The 17,001-nt window shown below is 40.6% G+C and overlaps 2 protein-coding genes across 4 annotated transcripts in view; one reads left to right on the top strand and one right to left on the bottom strand.

The window, feature by feature from the left end:
* Window positions 1–817: 817 nt before the first annotated feature.
* Window positions 818–8,435, top strand: alox5a (arachidonate 5-lipoxygenase a). The gene is made up of 14 exons (XM_075478287.1): window positions 818–1,223; window positions 1,977–2,175; window positions 2,309–2,390; window positions 2,475–2,597; window positions 3,618–3,724; window positions 3,817–3,989; window positions 4,153–4,299; window positions 4,399–4,599; window positions 4,681–4,767; window positions 5,375–5,553; window positions 5,748–5,869; window positions 6,243–6,343; window positions 6,521–6,691; window positions 6,879–8,435. The coding sequence occupies exons 1-14, from the start codon at window positions 1,074–1,076 to the stop codon at window positions 7,056–7,058; spliced, it is 2,022 nt and encodes a 673-aa protein (XP_075334402.1). The 5' UTR covers window positions 818–1,073; the 3' UTR covers window positions 7,059–8,435.
* Window positions 8,436–8,907: 472 nt separating this feature from the next.
* The window catches only part of marchf8 (membrane-associated ring finger (C3HC4) 8), a 74,969-nt gene continuing 66,875 nt past the window's right edge, over window positions 8,908–17,001 (bottom strand). For 2 of the 3 annotated variants that reach the window (XM_075478285.1, XM_075478284.1), the window contains 4 exons: window positions 16,700–16,880; window positions 15,568–15,703; window positions 13,805–13,819; window positions 8,908–12,414 (listed from right to left, as the gene is read on the bottom strand). In XM_075478285.1, the coding sequence (XP_075334400.1) occupies window positions 12,110–12,414; window positions 13,805–13,819; window positions 15,568–15,703; window positions 16,700–16,880 (637 nt within the window). In that variant the 3' untranslated portion in view covers window positions 8,908–12,109. The remainder of the gene's footprint in view (window positions 12,415–13,804; window positions 13,820–15,567; window positions 15,704–16,699; window positions 16,881–17,001) is intronic. The other variant, XM_075478286.1, reaches the window with a different exon arrangement.

The following is a 17,001-nucleotide window of genomic DNA, read 5'->3' as shown; positions in this document are numbered from 1 at the left end:
GGTATGGACAGCGTCTGAATTGCTTTTCACGCGCCATGCTCAGTCCTCATTCTGTCCTTTTGATTGCAATTTTTTTTGGATGATCCTTTGTATCACACTGATAGATTTGCTTTTAACAATGTGAAAAGGAGTGGGGGGCGACCTTCTCCTTCTCATTTGGGTTTCAGGCAAACAGGAGATGTTCATCTGGGTGTTACTGTTACCAACTGCAAACCTCAGAGGGGCTCTTTGACACATTTGCATTTATTTTCCTGAAACTGCAACACACTGCCTGTTGTTGTCCGATGCCACACACTAATTTGACTGGTAAATGAGATTTGCAGGATATGCGTTCACACACACGACTCATAATTTCCAAATAATTGGTTGGATACAGGTAAGAATTTGTTAATCTCTTTTTTTTTTTTGCAAACAAACAAACAAACAAAAGGTTTTATTAAAAACGTCTTGGAATAAGACTCCTGTATCTCTGCTCATGGGGACCACGCTGGGGAGGTTATCGGAGAAGTTGCAGCAACACGGAGGTGGCATGGGTTGAAGATGCAATAGCCAACTTTCTCTCCATCTTTCCACTTTCTCGTGGTCTCCATAAAGCTGTTTGATTTAGTTTGGCGCTCGCACACATTTTCACAGTGAGTGCTGTGCCAGCGTACACCTGAGACTTACACTTCAGTGCATCACTGGGAATGAATTAAGCTAAAGGGATATTCAAATGCCTTCGTGCGTGTACATTTGGACTCTCCCTTTTTGCTTTTGAGGTTGGTAACATCATGTTCACGTCTACACACCCCCTCTGATAACACAGAGGTAATTTAGAGTCTAAGGGTGGAGATCTGTCTCTCCACCAGAGGTTGTGTCTGTGATGTACCTCCCTCTACAGCCTGATTACACATTGCTTTGAGGTTTGTGCAAGGGATGAATGAAGAAGTGAGAAGTGTACACCAGCAGAAGAAATCCTGTTCTGAGCTAAATTTCAAGACAAATGGGAATAGAAGTTTTTTCCTGCTGATTTTGTTTCATCTAAAGAGGACATTTGGACATTTTTGGAGTCCTTCTCATCCTCTGTGGTCGACATGCCTTCCTACACAGTGACTATTGCCACAGGGAATCAGTGGTTTGCAGGAACAGATGACTACATCTACATTACGCTGGTGGGCACGGAGCTTTGCAGCGAGAGAACGCTGCTTGACAAACCCTTGTACAATGACTTTGAGAGGGGGGCGGTAAGTGATGTTGCTGTGCTGCGAGGATCGCTGCATGACAAATGCTTTCATTTGTACAATCTGATAAGTGATGGGCACAAACGGCAGGGGAGAAGTTATGACAAATGTAAATTGAGATGAATGCTGCTCTGAATGTTTCTTCTGCTCATCAACTGCTTGTAGAAACATTAAATCTAAACTAAGAAAATGTCGCTGCTGCAACCATGAAGAATGTTTGGATGGAATGATATTTACAAGCTTTTTTTTTATTTTGAATCTCCAGTCAAGCAAATGTTTAAAAGTTTGCCGGAGGAAAAAGAAAAAAAGACAAAGTTTAGGTCTTGGAAATTAAACTGAAGATTGATTTTGACAAATTAACCAGCTTCCATAAAGTGAACTAATGCTTTAGCAGTTTTCAACTTTAGTGACACGTTCATTTAAAACCATTTTGTCATGAAATGATAAATCAACATGTTTCTATATACATGATATCTCAGTGTTTTTACATAAAAAGGACATACAAAATATTAAAAAAAAAAATCTAAATTCAATTTTTAGTTAAGTTGTATGCGTTAATGGCTAATCATTAACCTTAATGATATGTACTTATTACTGCTGTGGTAATATTACATTACATTTCTTTTGAAGAAAAATGGAAAAAAAAAAGAATGAGACTTTGATGATTCTACATGACTTTTTCCTTTTAAAAATACCCAAACGACACATCATGAATTCTCTGAGAGGCATTTACAGTAGCCACTGACTGAATTACAGGTGGACTCCTATGGTGTAAGAGTTGAGGAGAACCTGGGTGACATTATTCTGGTGAAGATTGAGAAGAAGAAATACTGGATGCACGATGACTGGTACTGCAAGTACATCACGGTCAAGACCCCCATTGGAGACTACGTGGAATTCCCCTGTTTCCGCTGGCTCGTGGATGACAAGGAAGTGGTACTGCGGCATGGACAAGGTAGTTATTGAATCGTTTGTTCAAACAACAAACGACAAAAACCAAAAAAACCTGTTGGTCTCACCTTTTCCATCAGTCAGGGTACGCAGTTCAAAAACAGAAGCACTGCTCCTTTATTTTGTGTTTGTTACAGCATTTCTGCCTCAGGACGATAAGACCATCCTGGTCAAGCAGCACAGACAAAAAGAGCTGGATATGAGGAGAAAATCATTCAGGCAAGTTCACTTTACCCAGTGCAGTGAAGGAGGATGCGGCTCTTGACTCAAAAGTCTGTTTTTTTTGTTGTTTTTTTTTCGTAGATGGAAGGAGTGGCAGCCGGGCTTTCCTATGAGTATAGATGCAAACAAACACAGGGATCTGCCCCGAGACATCCAGTTTGACAGCGAAAAGGGAGTGGACTTCATACTCAACTACAGTAAAGCGTACGTGCAGCCATGGAAAACAGGTTTGCAGTGGTTGTGATGTCTGCTGATGTCCCTCAGTGCTGAGCAGAGGAGGCCCAAAGCCCTAAACTTTTTGCAAATTTAAGGCTTGTAAGCTGCAGCTTGGACGTTACGAGGCTTGTTAAGGTCATACAATTCAACCGAGGTCACATGTGAGTCACTGACCCAGTTATTCTTTCAGTGGATTGTTTAGGTCCTTGCCACCTGTTCAGTCCAGCTCAGAAATGGTATTGCACAGTCAGTGCTACCATGCAGTCCAGTTCAGTGAAAAGTCCACCTACATCTCAAGGAGAAGGGACACTCTTTTAAGGACAGAATGGGCGGACGGATCAGTCGCTAACATGTGACATCAACGACTCTCATATGACCTGAATGAATCCCTAATGTCCCAGCTAATGTTTACAAGCCTAAAATTCCCCACCAGCTGGCTGGAACTGAAGAAGCGCTTTGGATGAGAGGTATAACATCTTCAAGAACCAAAAAGGGAAGTTCAGCCTTTATTCAAGAATCTGCCCTAACATCGGATGGTGAGCTGATGCATCGTGGCATCTATTTTTAATTAGATTCAGGTTTTTGAAACCTGAACCTCTTGGAAAAAAACAAAACCAAAAACAGAAGTTTCATTGTTGTTTTACCACCAGAGATAATTTGCATTGCTTCTTTATGCTTTCTCATGAGCTTGTGCATCGACACGATAACACAAAAAGGAAGTACAGTGAGTCATACAAATCGTCAGTGCTGGGCTTCAAAGGTTTTTGCCAGACATGCTGCATCTTTGTTGAGATAAATTTTGAGTGATGTACCTGTAGTGACATAAAAGTGATCGTATCTACACAGTAGAGAAAAGCACTGAGTTTCATTTCCACATTTGCAGTGTGTAACTGAGAAATTACTCGAAAACATCAGATTTCTTTTTTTAGTAACATGTGAGATCTGTTTGATAAGACAAATAGGATTATTTTCAAGAAAAATTACGATTATTTCTTTTCCTTTTTTCAGAATAGAGAACCTGTGCGTGAACCAGTTCATGTACATGTTCCAGTCTTCTTGGAGTGATTTTGCTGACTTTGAGAAAATCTTTGTGAGAATCAAAAACACAATCTCAGGTCAGCATCACATTTATATCATACCCTATTATATCATATCATATTATATTATGTTATATTATGTTACATTACATTATATTATCCATATCCAGAGTATGTCATGCAACACTGGAAAGAGGACTTCATGTTTGGATACCAGTTCCTGAATGGTTGCAACCCAGTGATTATACAGAAGTGCACCAAACTTCCTGATAAGTTTCCTGTCACCCATGAGATGGTGTCCGTCAGCCTGGAGAGGGAACTGACCCTGGAGCAGGAAATTGAGGTTGACAAAGAGAGTGTCTGTTTTCGTGAATCTATTTTACTTTGCCTTCCATTTCACAGATAAACGCATTCAAAGTCAGGTTTTTTTCTTTTCTAGGGTGACATTTGTGTTTCTCTTTGATCATCTGACTGATGCGTGCTGTAAACCACTGTTTTGGCTCCAGGCAGGAAACATCTACATAGCTGACTACGAGGTGTTAGATGGCATTAAAGCAAACTGCACAGACCCGTGCACACTGCAGTTCCTGGCAGCTCCTATCTGTCTGCTGTACAAGAGCACTCGGAACAAGATCTTGCCCATAGCCATACAGGTACTGTGACGTTGAGCCATGGCAGGTGTGTGTTGCAGCAGTTTCCTTTTTTCAAATGACATCTCAGTCTAATAGAAATTTACTTGTCTTTTTTTTCAGCTTGGCCAGACTCCAGATGATAACCCAATCTTCCTTCCCACTGATGGTCAATATGACTGGCTGCTGGCAAAGATCTGGGTCCGCTCGGCCGACTTCCAGCACCACCAGTCCATTACACACCTGCTCAGGACACATCTGATGACAGAGGTGTTTGCCATCGCCATGTACAGACAGCTTCCTGCTGTTCACCCTGTGTATAAGGTAAAACACCGGTTGACTTGCTTGTTGATTTATGGATTCATCAGTTAAATCATTCACCGATGTATTAATTTGTTTTCCCAGTTACTCATTCCACACATCCGTTTCACCATCGCTATCAACACCAAGGCCAGAGAGCAGCTCATTTGTGAATGTGGAATCTTCGACAAGGTGAGTTTGTGGAGATTCAACTGGAGCATGAAAGAAAATAATAAAAATGTAAAAAAAAAAAAAGGCAGCATTAGTCTCTGCCACTACCACCACCACGTTTCACAGAAGGTTCCTATGCTAGAATACAGTTTTTAATTTCTCCCAACGTATTGCTTCTAATGTGCTGTGAAGATCATACATTAATAGATCCCTGTTCTTTCATTAAAAACACAGGTCCCAATCGCACCTCAATGTCATCCCACTGAGTCTAATTTCAGCGACAAATTAACTGCTTATTGTGGAACATTTACCTTAATGAATAAATGATAGAGGATACTATTTTTGTATAATTTGTTTGAGTGTGTTATATTATTGACATTTAGGGCTTAAAATCTGTTGGTTTTATTCACCTTTTTTCCCCCAAAAGTATGAAGTTGAGGAGTAACAAACTCAACAAGTTAAACACAGTTTTTAATTGTCTTGGAGAGTGAAGCTTTCCTTTTTGAGTTAAATGCAAACTTTGTTTAAATTTGGGGGAAAAAAATGGTCCATTTCTTTTATTTCTGCAGTCAGCAGTCAAAGTTCATTCATCAGCAGCAGGAATAATGAGTCCTTTGTCCTCATCAAGGCAAATGCAACAGGCGGAGGTGGTCACGTCCAGCTGATCCAGAAAGCCATGAAATCTTTGACCTTCAGGTCTCTCTGCTTCCCTGATATGATCAAGTCCCGCGGCATGGACAGCAAGGAGGAGCTGCCCACCTACTTCTACAGGGACGACGGCTACGAGGTTTGGGAGGCCACCAAGAGGTGAAGCCAAAACTCTCTGTAGTTTTTCTCGGCAGCCGCACTAATTGATAGCTGGTGTTTTTAAGGCCAGAAAAGTCATAACAAAGCATAGACTGTAAGAGGTCTTGGAACATTTCCTGAACATGAGTGTGGCAGAGTTGCAGCAGTTTTTTTTTTTTATTCGTGTGACAGCTGTCCCATTTCCCTCCTGGCAGCTTTGTGTCTGATGTGGTGTGCATTTACTACCCGAGTGATGAGAAAGTGCAGGAAGATGAGGAAATCCAGGCCTTCATTAAGGATGTGTGCAGCTTCGGTATGCAGGACTTCGACCACTGTGGTGGGTACACATTACAGACGTCCGATTGTTTGATCCTTCGGTTAGCATCTCAACAGCAAACAAAATGCAACCTCAAACAGGGTCAGCCAATTCTAATAGACGTTCATCCCCTCAGTATGTCATTAATTTAGGACTTTCTGGAGAACAGCACGAACAACAGAGAACTGTGGGAAATAGGGCAAAAAGGTTATACATACAGAGAGTTTTAGCATTCAGAAAGTGTGTCGCATCCTGAACCCTGGTGTAACAATGTCATGCATTTCCCCATCATTTGTGCAAGGACCCTTTTCACAGAGCCCCTTGCAAAACAGTGAAGGTATGTTGTAAAGATTCAACCTCACTTTGTCAATTTGTAAACACAATCTTTCCTCAGAGTTTCCAAAGTCCCTGAAATTGCGTGAGGAGCTGATAGAGTACCTGACCGTCGTTGTATTCACCGCTTCAGCCCAGCATGCAGCTGTTAACTTTGGACAGGTGGGTTATTGGGAGTTCTATTTGTCACACTAACCTTCTTAGAGATTGTTGTACGGTCAAAAGGAATGCATGTGAAATAATTGACATACTCAGGTATATCTTAATCAAAACATCTGCTTAGGTACAGTTTTGGTGAGAATATTGTGTGCACACACTCTGTTTGTGCGCATTGTGTAGTATGACTGGTATTCCTGGATCCCCAATGCTCCATCGACCATGCGGAGACCCCCACCACAGAAGAAGGGCTTGGTAAATGTGGACTTGATCATGGAGAGCCTCCCTGATCGCGGACGCTCCAGCTGGCACCTGGGGGCTGTCTGGGCCCTCAGTCAGTACCAGGAGAGTGAGGTATGGAAAACACAAACCCATCCAAACACACAGGCAAACCCTTCCATGACTCAGTTTGGACTGGGTGATACAAAATGTTACTGCGTCCTTCTCCTTAAGCATGTTCTTTCCTTTCATTTTTATATATATTTTTTTTTATATGAATATACTCTGGACTGAATGACCTGTTCTGTCTCTCCCCTTGCAGCTGTTCCTGGGCATGTATCCTGATGAACACTTCATAGAGAAGCCGGTCAAAGAGGCCATGCAGAAGTTCAGGAAGCAGCTGGCAGAGATAAGCAGCTCCATCAGGAGGAGGAACGAGGAAAAGAAGCTGCCATACTACTACATGTCCCCAAACAAGATTCCAAACAGTGTTGCTGTTTGAAGAGTAAAACTCCCTTGATCTCTGCTAAATCCCTCAAAAACAGCACATTGAAGTTATGTCATTGTTCAGATATGCTGTCAGGAAACTCTATCACCCGTGTGATTCTGATTCTTATGTGGTAGACATTTGTAAAAAAAAAAAATTGTACACGTGGGTTGTTTTTGTGTATTCCTCTAATCAGCATGAAGTGGACCTTTTTTTTTAATCTAACAGCTTAACATTCTGGCTTTTTTCAGGTCAAGTAGTGGTTAAAAAAAACATTTGAATCGCCTTGTAATTTGCACTTTTAAAAACAAATAGCAGCACAAGTCTAAATACGCAATGGAGTCTGCAGGCAAAACGGAGCGCTTTCAGAGCTTAATGAGCTGTTGCTCCTGACTGATTGGATGGAGTCATGGCCCCAACAAGAGAGCTTCCAGTGGAAATAATGGAGAGGATTATAAAATTCCTTCGACAAGGTAATAAAACCCTGAGTGTGGCAAAAGATGTTTTGGTTGTTGTTGGAGCAAGTACAAACAAAATGGAAAGAAGACATCAAATTGTTAGGACAGAAAATGTAAAGCCATATGCCTGAAAGAGGAAAACAACTGGGAGGAGAGAGCAGTCAATGTTTGTGGCCGAGCTCTAAGGAACCAGCTAAAGGAAATGGAATTTCCATCTAGAAAAGCCAAACATAAACCACTGCCAACTGAAAATAGATTAAAAAAAAAAAAAAACAAGGTTACAGTGGGCTCGAGAGAAGCGGTGATATTCAGTGATCAATCTGCAATAGACAAGGACATGATGCTAGAATGTTTGTCTGGAACACATTAAGATGACTGCCTCAAAAAAAAACAAGCAAACTTCCAAAGTCATTGATGATATGGGGTTGATGTCAGGTAAAAGGCCTGGGGAGACGGCAGGTTTTACCTCTTCAGTGAATGCACAGGTGGACAATTTCCAAATTTCATGAATCAACAGGAGGTTTGGTGATGTTGAGATCATTTGTCAGAATGATAATGCATCTGCAACGGAGCAAAGAGTGGTCAAACTTATTTTTTTCCAGAAAACTTAATATATGAATACAATGACATTGCAATTTCAAATGTATGTTAGAAATTTGTGGGGGCAGGGGGGGGGGGGCGACAACTCCATCCCAGAAAGCTGTTCTGCTATACAGGAAAGTTGTAATAAAAGAACTGAAGCCGTTTTGGTTCATGATAGAATTTTTTTCCCCTCACCGACAACTGAAAAAAGGCCATCAACTACAACGATTTTAGTTTTCAGTATGCTTTACAAAGCCAGAATGTTCAGCTGTAAAATAAAATGATTTTGTGGCATATCTGTGATTTATTTTTTTCCTCCCCCCCTCAAGAAAATAAAACTGGTGTATGAACATCTCCCAAGCATGGTGATTCTAGATGTTTTTGCGAAGGTTTGCATGTTGCACGTCTATGCAGTGCCTCATGGTTTCATTTCTGCTGTATTCAGTCTAATAGTTTGTTGAAAAAGCTCAAGATCAGACAGTGATGAGGGCTTTTTAATGAAGCAATGTCACTGTAGTCCGTCAGAGGCTTTCAATAAAGCCGTCATGACAAGTTCTGCGTATTTAGACATTCAGTCGGCAGGACTGAAAAAGTATTTGTAAACGCAACCCTTTGGCTTAAAATTGTAAGAGGAGCTGGTATCCATATTCTAGCAGAAGCCCGCCACCCTCTCCTGTTTCATAATTCAAAACTGTTAGGAATCACAGCACCGATGCAACTTCAACCTTGTCTGACGTGTTTGTAAGAGACAACGTCCCCCTCACGTCCTGTAGGCGTTACATTTAAAATCATAACCCGGTGAACTGGAAAAAACCCAAAAGAGGTAAAAGCAACTTAATCTTTATTTGGTTGTTCTTTTCAACTCTACATATTTGTTCAAACATGGGAAATTAACTGAAAACACATCAATAGTTCTCTTAAAAACAGAAGTACTTTTACCAAATTCTTTACGATTACTATCTCAAAGTAAATTCACAGACAAACTTGTGGAATGATATCATAAGACAGGGGAACAGTCATATATGTTCAAGTCCAGTCAGTAGTAAACAAATGTAGCTTTTATGCAAGTTACACTGGTCCCAGACATGATCAAATTTGAGTGACCGGGTAAAGAGAGTCAAGCCTAAAATTCTGAGACTGAGAAAGTAACGTTAAATCAGTGGATGGTGACAGACAACAAGGCTCAGTTTCCCAGATATGGATTAAGACTAGGAGATGATCAACTTGTCCGGTCCAAATCTGCATGGATTTTTTCCCCAAGTTTAATGCAAGCCTTGGAAACTAGCTGAATGGAAGTAAAATGGGAAAGGCTGCACTCAAGAGAGGAATTGCATCCCAACGCCGCCTCATTTTTCCATCAGAACTACTTCATCTCTGAGTCATACTTTATGAAAGGAGCCAGCTCCTGTTAACAGAAACTAAAATAAAAAATAAATCTGAAGTTAATCTTCCATCTTTGGGAAACTGGACCTTTATTCCAAGTTGTCATTTCTTATAAAAAAAAAAAAAAAAAAAAGTTTCTGGCTAAAGCTGCATATCTAAAACTAATCTAACGAGCAATTTATAAAGTGAGAATGAAGAGCAGATGTCAACATAAGGGTTGGGTACCAAGCTATTTACAACTCTAATATCCAAATCACAAACTGAGTGCGAAACAAAATGTTGATGACTTTCTCTTATTTATGCCTGGGGGGAAAAAAGTGTAAATTGCATAAAATGACTGACGAAAGGGTGGTTTTAAATGAAAAAACAAAACAAAAACTGTACTGTTTTCTGTTAAAAATAAATACAACACAAAAATAAAGAATATCATTTTATATCCAGAGGACACCCTGGCCATCAAACACCAGTACACAACTGTAGAATAGAACAACAATAAAAGGGTAATTGCACTTTTTAATCTGTCTAATTGCATTGAGCCTTCTGGGTACTGAAGTTGAAGAGGAGCTTCTTGTTACTAGGTCTTAATCCAACTCCTTCGGCTCATATTTTGTATTAAAATGATGTCAGACGGCAGAACTCAAATCACCATGGGGCATATACATAAATACCGAATGCATCTGCACAAAAACAAAGCGGTGCTTTTAATTATTGCTGCTGCCGAGCAGTAATCGTCAGGTATATGATTGGACCATCATAGTTCACAGACAGTATACTGGTATCAAAGATATTTTTCAAAAACGTGTGTGCTGCTGGAATGGCTGTGAGGCTCAACATGAGCCTGGCTTCACTGTGTTCCCACAAAAACAAAAGCACTTACAATGACTGTAAGCCTGGAAAACGCATTACCTCGAGTAATCCACTGCCACCCGTCTCAGACTGTACTTTCAGCTTTACACCAGCAGGTGGCGATCCAGTCAGCTCATTTAAAAAAAAAAAACAAAAAAAAAACAACAAAAAAAAAAACAGTGACACAAGCCGTTTCAGTCCCGGGCTGCAAATCTATGGCTGTTTCGTTCTCCTTTAGCTGAAAAATTGAACCATCTGACCGCTGATGAATTCATATTTGACAGACATGAAGCCGGATGTGAGAGCAACAAATTTGAGGCAATATGCTGGCCGTGATGTGATGAAATCCTAAAATAGACATCCTTAACCCTGTGAGAGAGTCTGGGACAAAAAAAATAAAAAAATAAACAAGGCTACCACAATGAATGTGCCTCAACTTCTCCTGTGTTGCATCCAAAAATCCCATCTCACTACTCATGCTCTCAGCTGAAGTGTGCAAAAAATTACTAAGATGTACACAGAGAATGCCATTCTAGATCTGGTCTATTTTAAAAGCTGTAGTTACAATCTTTCCGATTCTTTTTGATCAAAGATGTCTGTGAAGGTTGAAATAATGTGCCGTCTGGTCAGTGGGAGTAACAAAAGGTCAATCTGAAAACAGGAAGCCGTGGATTATTCAGGGCATGTGCTGCATTGTCCCATGACTAAGCAAACATATAAACATTCTAAAAACTGCACACAGAACATCACACGGTAAATACTGTGTCATTTGCGTGATAGGAAACAAAAAAGCGCAATGTTGTTGACGCCCAAAGACTCGCATTACCTTCTCAAGACATGGAAATTATTTTTGAAATTTCCTGTTTCCAGTAAAAAAAAAAACAACAAATAAAAGAAAAAAAGAAAAGAAAAGAATAACATTTTATTTTTATTTTTTTCCCCCAATCATTTTTTAAAAAAAAGATTACATTCTCAAAGCCTTCAGAAAGTCCAGGTTGGGGCAGAGGACTCGTGGCTGAACAGGAGTCACCCTTTCCGTCTCTTTCAGCGCATTTCCATCCTTTTTTTAACCCTAATTCCTTTTTTGCCATCCAAGGGACGGGTAATCTGTACGAATATGTGCATTTGAGGAAAGATTTCACTGTGCTCTCCCCCATGAACATCATACAAGATTTACATCATACTGAAGAGACAGACAGGAACTAGATGAAGGGATGTGTTGTTGGGGGTTGAAAAAAAATTAAAAGTGCTTCGTTGCATGTCCAGATCAAGGCCTGGTCGGAGCCAAACCATTGCGGAGCTGGTAGACCACAGCGACAAAGATGGCAGTATCTGGAATGGTCCAGAATTACATTGCAGGGCGCTACATTGATCCAGCTTAGCCCAAGTCTTGCAAGAGGTAAGAACAAACAATTCTAACAAACCCACAAGCAAAAAAGGATAAGAGATGTATAGACCCCAAGAGCTGGCTTTGAGTCCGTGTCTCTTAGTCCTGCTCATCTGGAGGTGCACATATAAAAGTGTTTGTGGAGTGGTATGCTCCAGGCCTCTTCAGACAAATATAGAAGTCAGGACAAACAATCCAGTCATGGGAAAGTGTGGGTCAAAGGAGCAGATGGAGGGAGGAGTAAGGTGTGACAAGTGCACAAAAAAAAAAAAAAAAGACTGCGCCAACGGTGGGTCAGTTTGGGGATCAGAAGAGCGTTGATGTCACCGAGCATTTCCATGACTGCTACTCGTCACTATGGGCCTGTTTGTGTGCACATGAGTAGGACAACCAATGAAATGGACCTGGTGTCAGACATGGAGCACTTCCATACTGTAGTCCTCTGTCTCTGTGTACTGGGAGGAGTTTGTATCTGACTGGGTGGGGGCCAGCGCCTCCTTGTTTTCCAGACTCGGCTCCATGAGAGGCGGCTTCTCCAGTGCCAGCTTTTTACACGTGTCTGGCCGGTTCTGCACATATATGACCCGATTGTAAGCCTTGAGTCTCTTCCATAGATGGATGTAGACTTTGCACTGGACATACATGAAAACCAGTCCACCAGTAAAGCCGATGGCCACAACCACAAGCTTGGTCCAAAAAGGCCATTCCAGGATTCCTGAGGAGCAGAGAAGAAACAAAAAGAGAAACATGTGCACAAGTCAAACCGGAGTGCAAAAAAACAAACAAAGTACTCAAGATGAAATAGAGTGAAACTGTATAGAGACTAAAACATGTACTTAATGTGTACTCAAGTTCAACAGGTCAAAAATGCACAAAAGAGGGAACACGGAGAGAAGGATGGCTTGAAGCCAACAGGGTAGGTAGATATGAAGTAGCTTCCTTAAAGTCCAATTTATTTAGCATGAATATGCACAATGTGGTATTTTTTTCTCCAAATATGTTTATTAATGTTGAAGGGAAAACATCTCATTTTTTTAAATCAAATTTTATGGCATTAAATTCTGTTGTTTTAATTCAGCATTTAATGTGTACAATGTTTAGTTAGGGTCCATGCAGCGGATGTATTCTATGATATGGAAACAGGCAAACGCACACACAATAAACTGGGATTCTTTTAAAAAAAATAAAAAAAAATAAATGTCAGAGATGAAAACAGCATTTAAGGTTAAACTTTGTCATCTCTGTAAGATTGCTGTGAACAAATAAATAGATTAAAATTACTCCAGAAATGGAATAAACAAATGACAAATAGCACAAAAACAAAGGAAAGAAAAGAAAAAGAAAACAAAGCCACAGCAGGTAGCAGGATTAACACAAAGGTTGAAGTAATGAGCAGTATGATCTGCAGAAAACCTGTTACACTGCAGAAACATCATTATGGCTCCTGAGCTGTCACAACAGCTTGAGGGCTTTTTGCAATTTTGGAAAACAAGTATTTTCATAAGCTGCAGTACTATCTAAACTAATAGGAGGCAAGTCACCCAACCTGTGTGACCTACAACCCAACAGTATGTTCACGTCGGCTCTCAGATTACCATCAGTTCAAGGTGTGAACCTAAGAAAGGTCCATGATGGGATCCTTACATCTACATCTTGATGACATGATGCACATGGAATGGAAAAGTACAAAAAGTGCCATATATGATGGGAGGAATACAAACTCTAACAAAGCAAACAAAATATCATCAGCATGAACCATGCTGGAAAGAGATGTCAGGCATGTTGATGCAAGTCTGTCTATATATGATGAGATTAATACATATTTTTTCAGTGTAAAAATGTCATTGAGATTTGTTTTAATCAAAACCGCATGCTCTACACAGCATGTTCCTCGACTTTGGGTTCATTAGGCAGAAACATTCAGTGAGGTGGTGTGAATGTAACCAGCATTTCAGGGTAAAGAGGGATTATTTCTATCCTGAAATTGAGACAGGAAAAAGGGAGGGAGAAGGGTGTAAAGTTCAGTTGGAAAAGAGCTGGATACAGAAAGGCTGACGGGGAAAACACAGTTTCAAAGTCAAAAAGGCCAAAGTTGAAATGTTTACCTGGGATTCTTCCGGCTGCATGAATAAAGAGAGTGTAAGTATCATGTATTACAATAGACATAAACAGACGCTATAAAAGGCAAATTGCAGAAACTTAAGTCAGATATTACAGTTGCACAGTTCATCATGCAATCAAACATTTAATCAGTTTCGTAAAACAGGCAGATGTGTTTCAAGGTGTTTAGATCTACACTCCTGTGATCTCAGATTATTGAGCAAACTGAAGGAAAAAATTTTTTTTTTAAAAAAAGCCCTTGGCAGAAGACCAGCAGGACTGGTGAGAAACTACTCGGCTTCACCATGGTGACTGAACCTGACAGTCCTCAGGGACGCTGACAAGTCTGAATCATCAGGTTGGGCTAAACAGGCACAGCCTGCTCTTCCATCTGTAAGCTGTCTCGGTAGTGCCAAATATGCCAGGGAGGGATGGATGAGTAACAGCAGACCTACTGCCAGGGGATGCTACAACGACTCATCATTTAAGCAGCCTTCTCCATTTTTAGCCCCGATAGTGAGAGAAGAGTCATCACAAATTGCTGCTGTCCACTTTGGCCAGAGTGGATGTGAGAATCAGCCCATGCTCCACTTTTAACAGGTTTAAGCTCCGACTTGCCATCGCAAGTTTGAAATAACCAAGCCCTTTCTGACCGTTTACTGCACTTTTCTTGGCTTTTCTTTTTCCATTTTTATTTTGTTACGCAAAAGTAAAAAGCTAGGAAATCTGAGAGGTTATCATGGGGCAAAACACTTGTTTTCATCAATAAACAGAAAAAGGCAAACTCAGACTTTGTAGCCAGCAACAAGTTCAACATGAAGCAAAACCACAAAGACTCAAAACAAGTGGAACCAGCCAGCTAACCCCTTTCAATTGTAATAAAATCTACCAGCACCAGAAAAGCTAATTATAAGCTACTTTATTGTTTTTCAAAAAAAAAAACAAACAAAAAAAAACTTCAAGCTAATAAAACAATGATTAGATGTTCATAAAGCTAATTTGTTATCATCTTTGGAAATGGCTCACCTTTCTCTTTCCAAACTTTATGCTGGGCTAAGTTAACCGGCAGCCAACTTAAGATTTCAAAATGATATTGATCTTCTCTTCTCAAATACTCACTAAAACTGCACCTCTGACATAAAACATGAACTTCGCTTGATGTTTGCCCGTCAGCTGTTGTGTCGAGTTGACAAAGCTTTGTTCTGTGGCACACATACAGTAGATGCCACATGATAACTCACACGTACGCAGTGTCACAAGCCATCACGCAGACATGCACACACTTCTCCTTGTGAGGATGTTTTGCTGACTAAATTCTTTCCTTTTGCAGCACCTAACCATGAATTGACCTTCAACACATAAAACCTGAATCAATTAAAATCACTTCTCTTATCTAACTAGACTCTGGAACTCTCAAAGTCACTGTGGATCTTAAAATGAGATTGACACATTATTAATGAGAAATTACTATCAAGTAAATCAAATTCAAGTTTTACAAAAAAAAAAAACAGACAACAGAATGAACTTTAGAGTAATCAGTAAACTCTGCCACACATTTGTTTGGTCGCAGCTGTGACCTTACGAAACATTTAACACGATTCACACTCACATCATTCAGATAACAGGTATACAGATTTGCCTTTCAGTGCTGTACATGAAAAACTTGGAGACGGAGGAAGATTGTGGAGGAATGGATGACATCCGATACAGAACTTAGTCTAAAAGGATGATGTTATGTGAATGCGTGAGTGTCTGAATCTGTGCTGACCTAGTTTGATCTCCTCTGCTGTCCTGTCAATAAGAACGTAGAGCGACCACACAACACAGGTGATAGCGATGACATGGAAGGTGACCGAACACATGATCTTCCTCCTCTCGCTCGCCGTCATCTGTAGCTTCTCCCACTGGCACAGACAGAAGATAAAAGCCGTTTAAGGAAGGGGAGAAAGGGACGACAACAGATTCATGAACAGAAACACGAGCACTTTTCAAACACGGCAATTCAATTGTTGTCTCTCTTGGCCATTTTCAGGAGCAGCTCAGAGTGTGAGATAAATATCTGATGTTGACCAATCAGTGGTTCTGATCAAGATCAAATGCTATACAACCCTTCTTGGAACGGTGGACGAGAAAAGTGACATGCAGAGGAGTGTCCTGCTGCCTGCCAGGAAGCTCAGTTAACACTTCAGCACCTCGTCAGTCTCTGGCTGCACAACTCATCATGCAGGAGATGAGCCCAGTAATACATACAACACAAAATACAATGCCAGCACTGTCAACATGAGTTCCATAAATAAGCTGAGCGGTTTCATAATGTCCAAATACATTACTCTTAATTTCAGTGAGGAAATTGTACAATTACTGGGTAATTTTCATTTTCGTTGCAGCACGACATGAAACCACTCGTAGATAAACATCTCATACGAAGACTAACATCCCATCTCAAATTTCTTTGCGCACTCACACGTGAACAACTTCAATATTCACCCGAGGGATTCAGAAGCTATTAAGAGCGGAACATTTGTTTTAGGCCTTTTGTGCAGCTAATGAGGGGTGGAAGAATTTTAATTAGAGTGTCCTGCTATCTCCAGGCCACTGATTGATAAGAACCTTTGAGCCAAGTATGCTTCATCTAAACCATTTAAAATGAATCCCCATCCCGCCTATCAAGTTCCGCTTATGAAAATCACTTCAAAGCCCAGAGTCAGACTTGGGTTATCTCTGTGGCAGATTACAGACAGTTTTTTTTTGTTGCCATTTTTAGCTTCATAACAAAGGGATTTGAGATTAGTTAGGACACTTGAAAATAGAGCAGCTATTTATTAACTGTGAGTGAACTAATGAATGCGCGCACGAGTCACCTTTTGCGTTTCACTTCGGATGAAAACGTACAGTCTTACCTTGCGCAGAGGTTTGAGCTTTGTCTCCATGATGAACTCATATTTACAGAGCTCACAGCAGCGGGTGTCAGAACTCTTGATCCACTGCTGCAGACAGGACTGGTGGACGAAGCGCAGGCTCCCTGTGCAGTGGCACGGCGTGATCAGAGGACTCTCGTCATCCCCTTCACAGTGACAAATCCTACGGGAGCCAAAGAATACAGTCAACACAAAACTTGTGGCAAAAGAGCGCAAACAGGAAGACGACAGGAGAGACGAAGGATCAAAAAGAGGATAGAAAACTGGAGGATATGTTGCAAGTC

The sequence above is a fragment of the Odontesthes bonariensis genome, chromosome 2, assembly GCF_027942865.1.
Source record: "Odontesthes bonariensis isolate fOdoBon6 chromosome 2, fOdoBon6.hap1, whole genome shotgun sequence".
NCBI lineage: Eukaryota > Metazoa > Chordata > Actinopteri > Atheriniformes > Atherinopsidae > Odontesthes > Odontesthes bonariensis.
The sequence above is the reverse complement of the archived record's forward strand: the minus strand, read 5'-3'. Positions and strand labels throughout refer to the sequence as shown.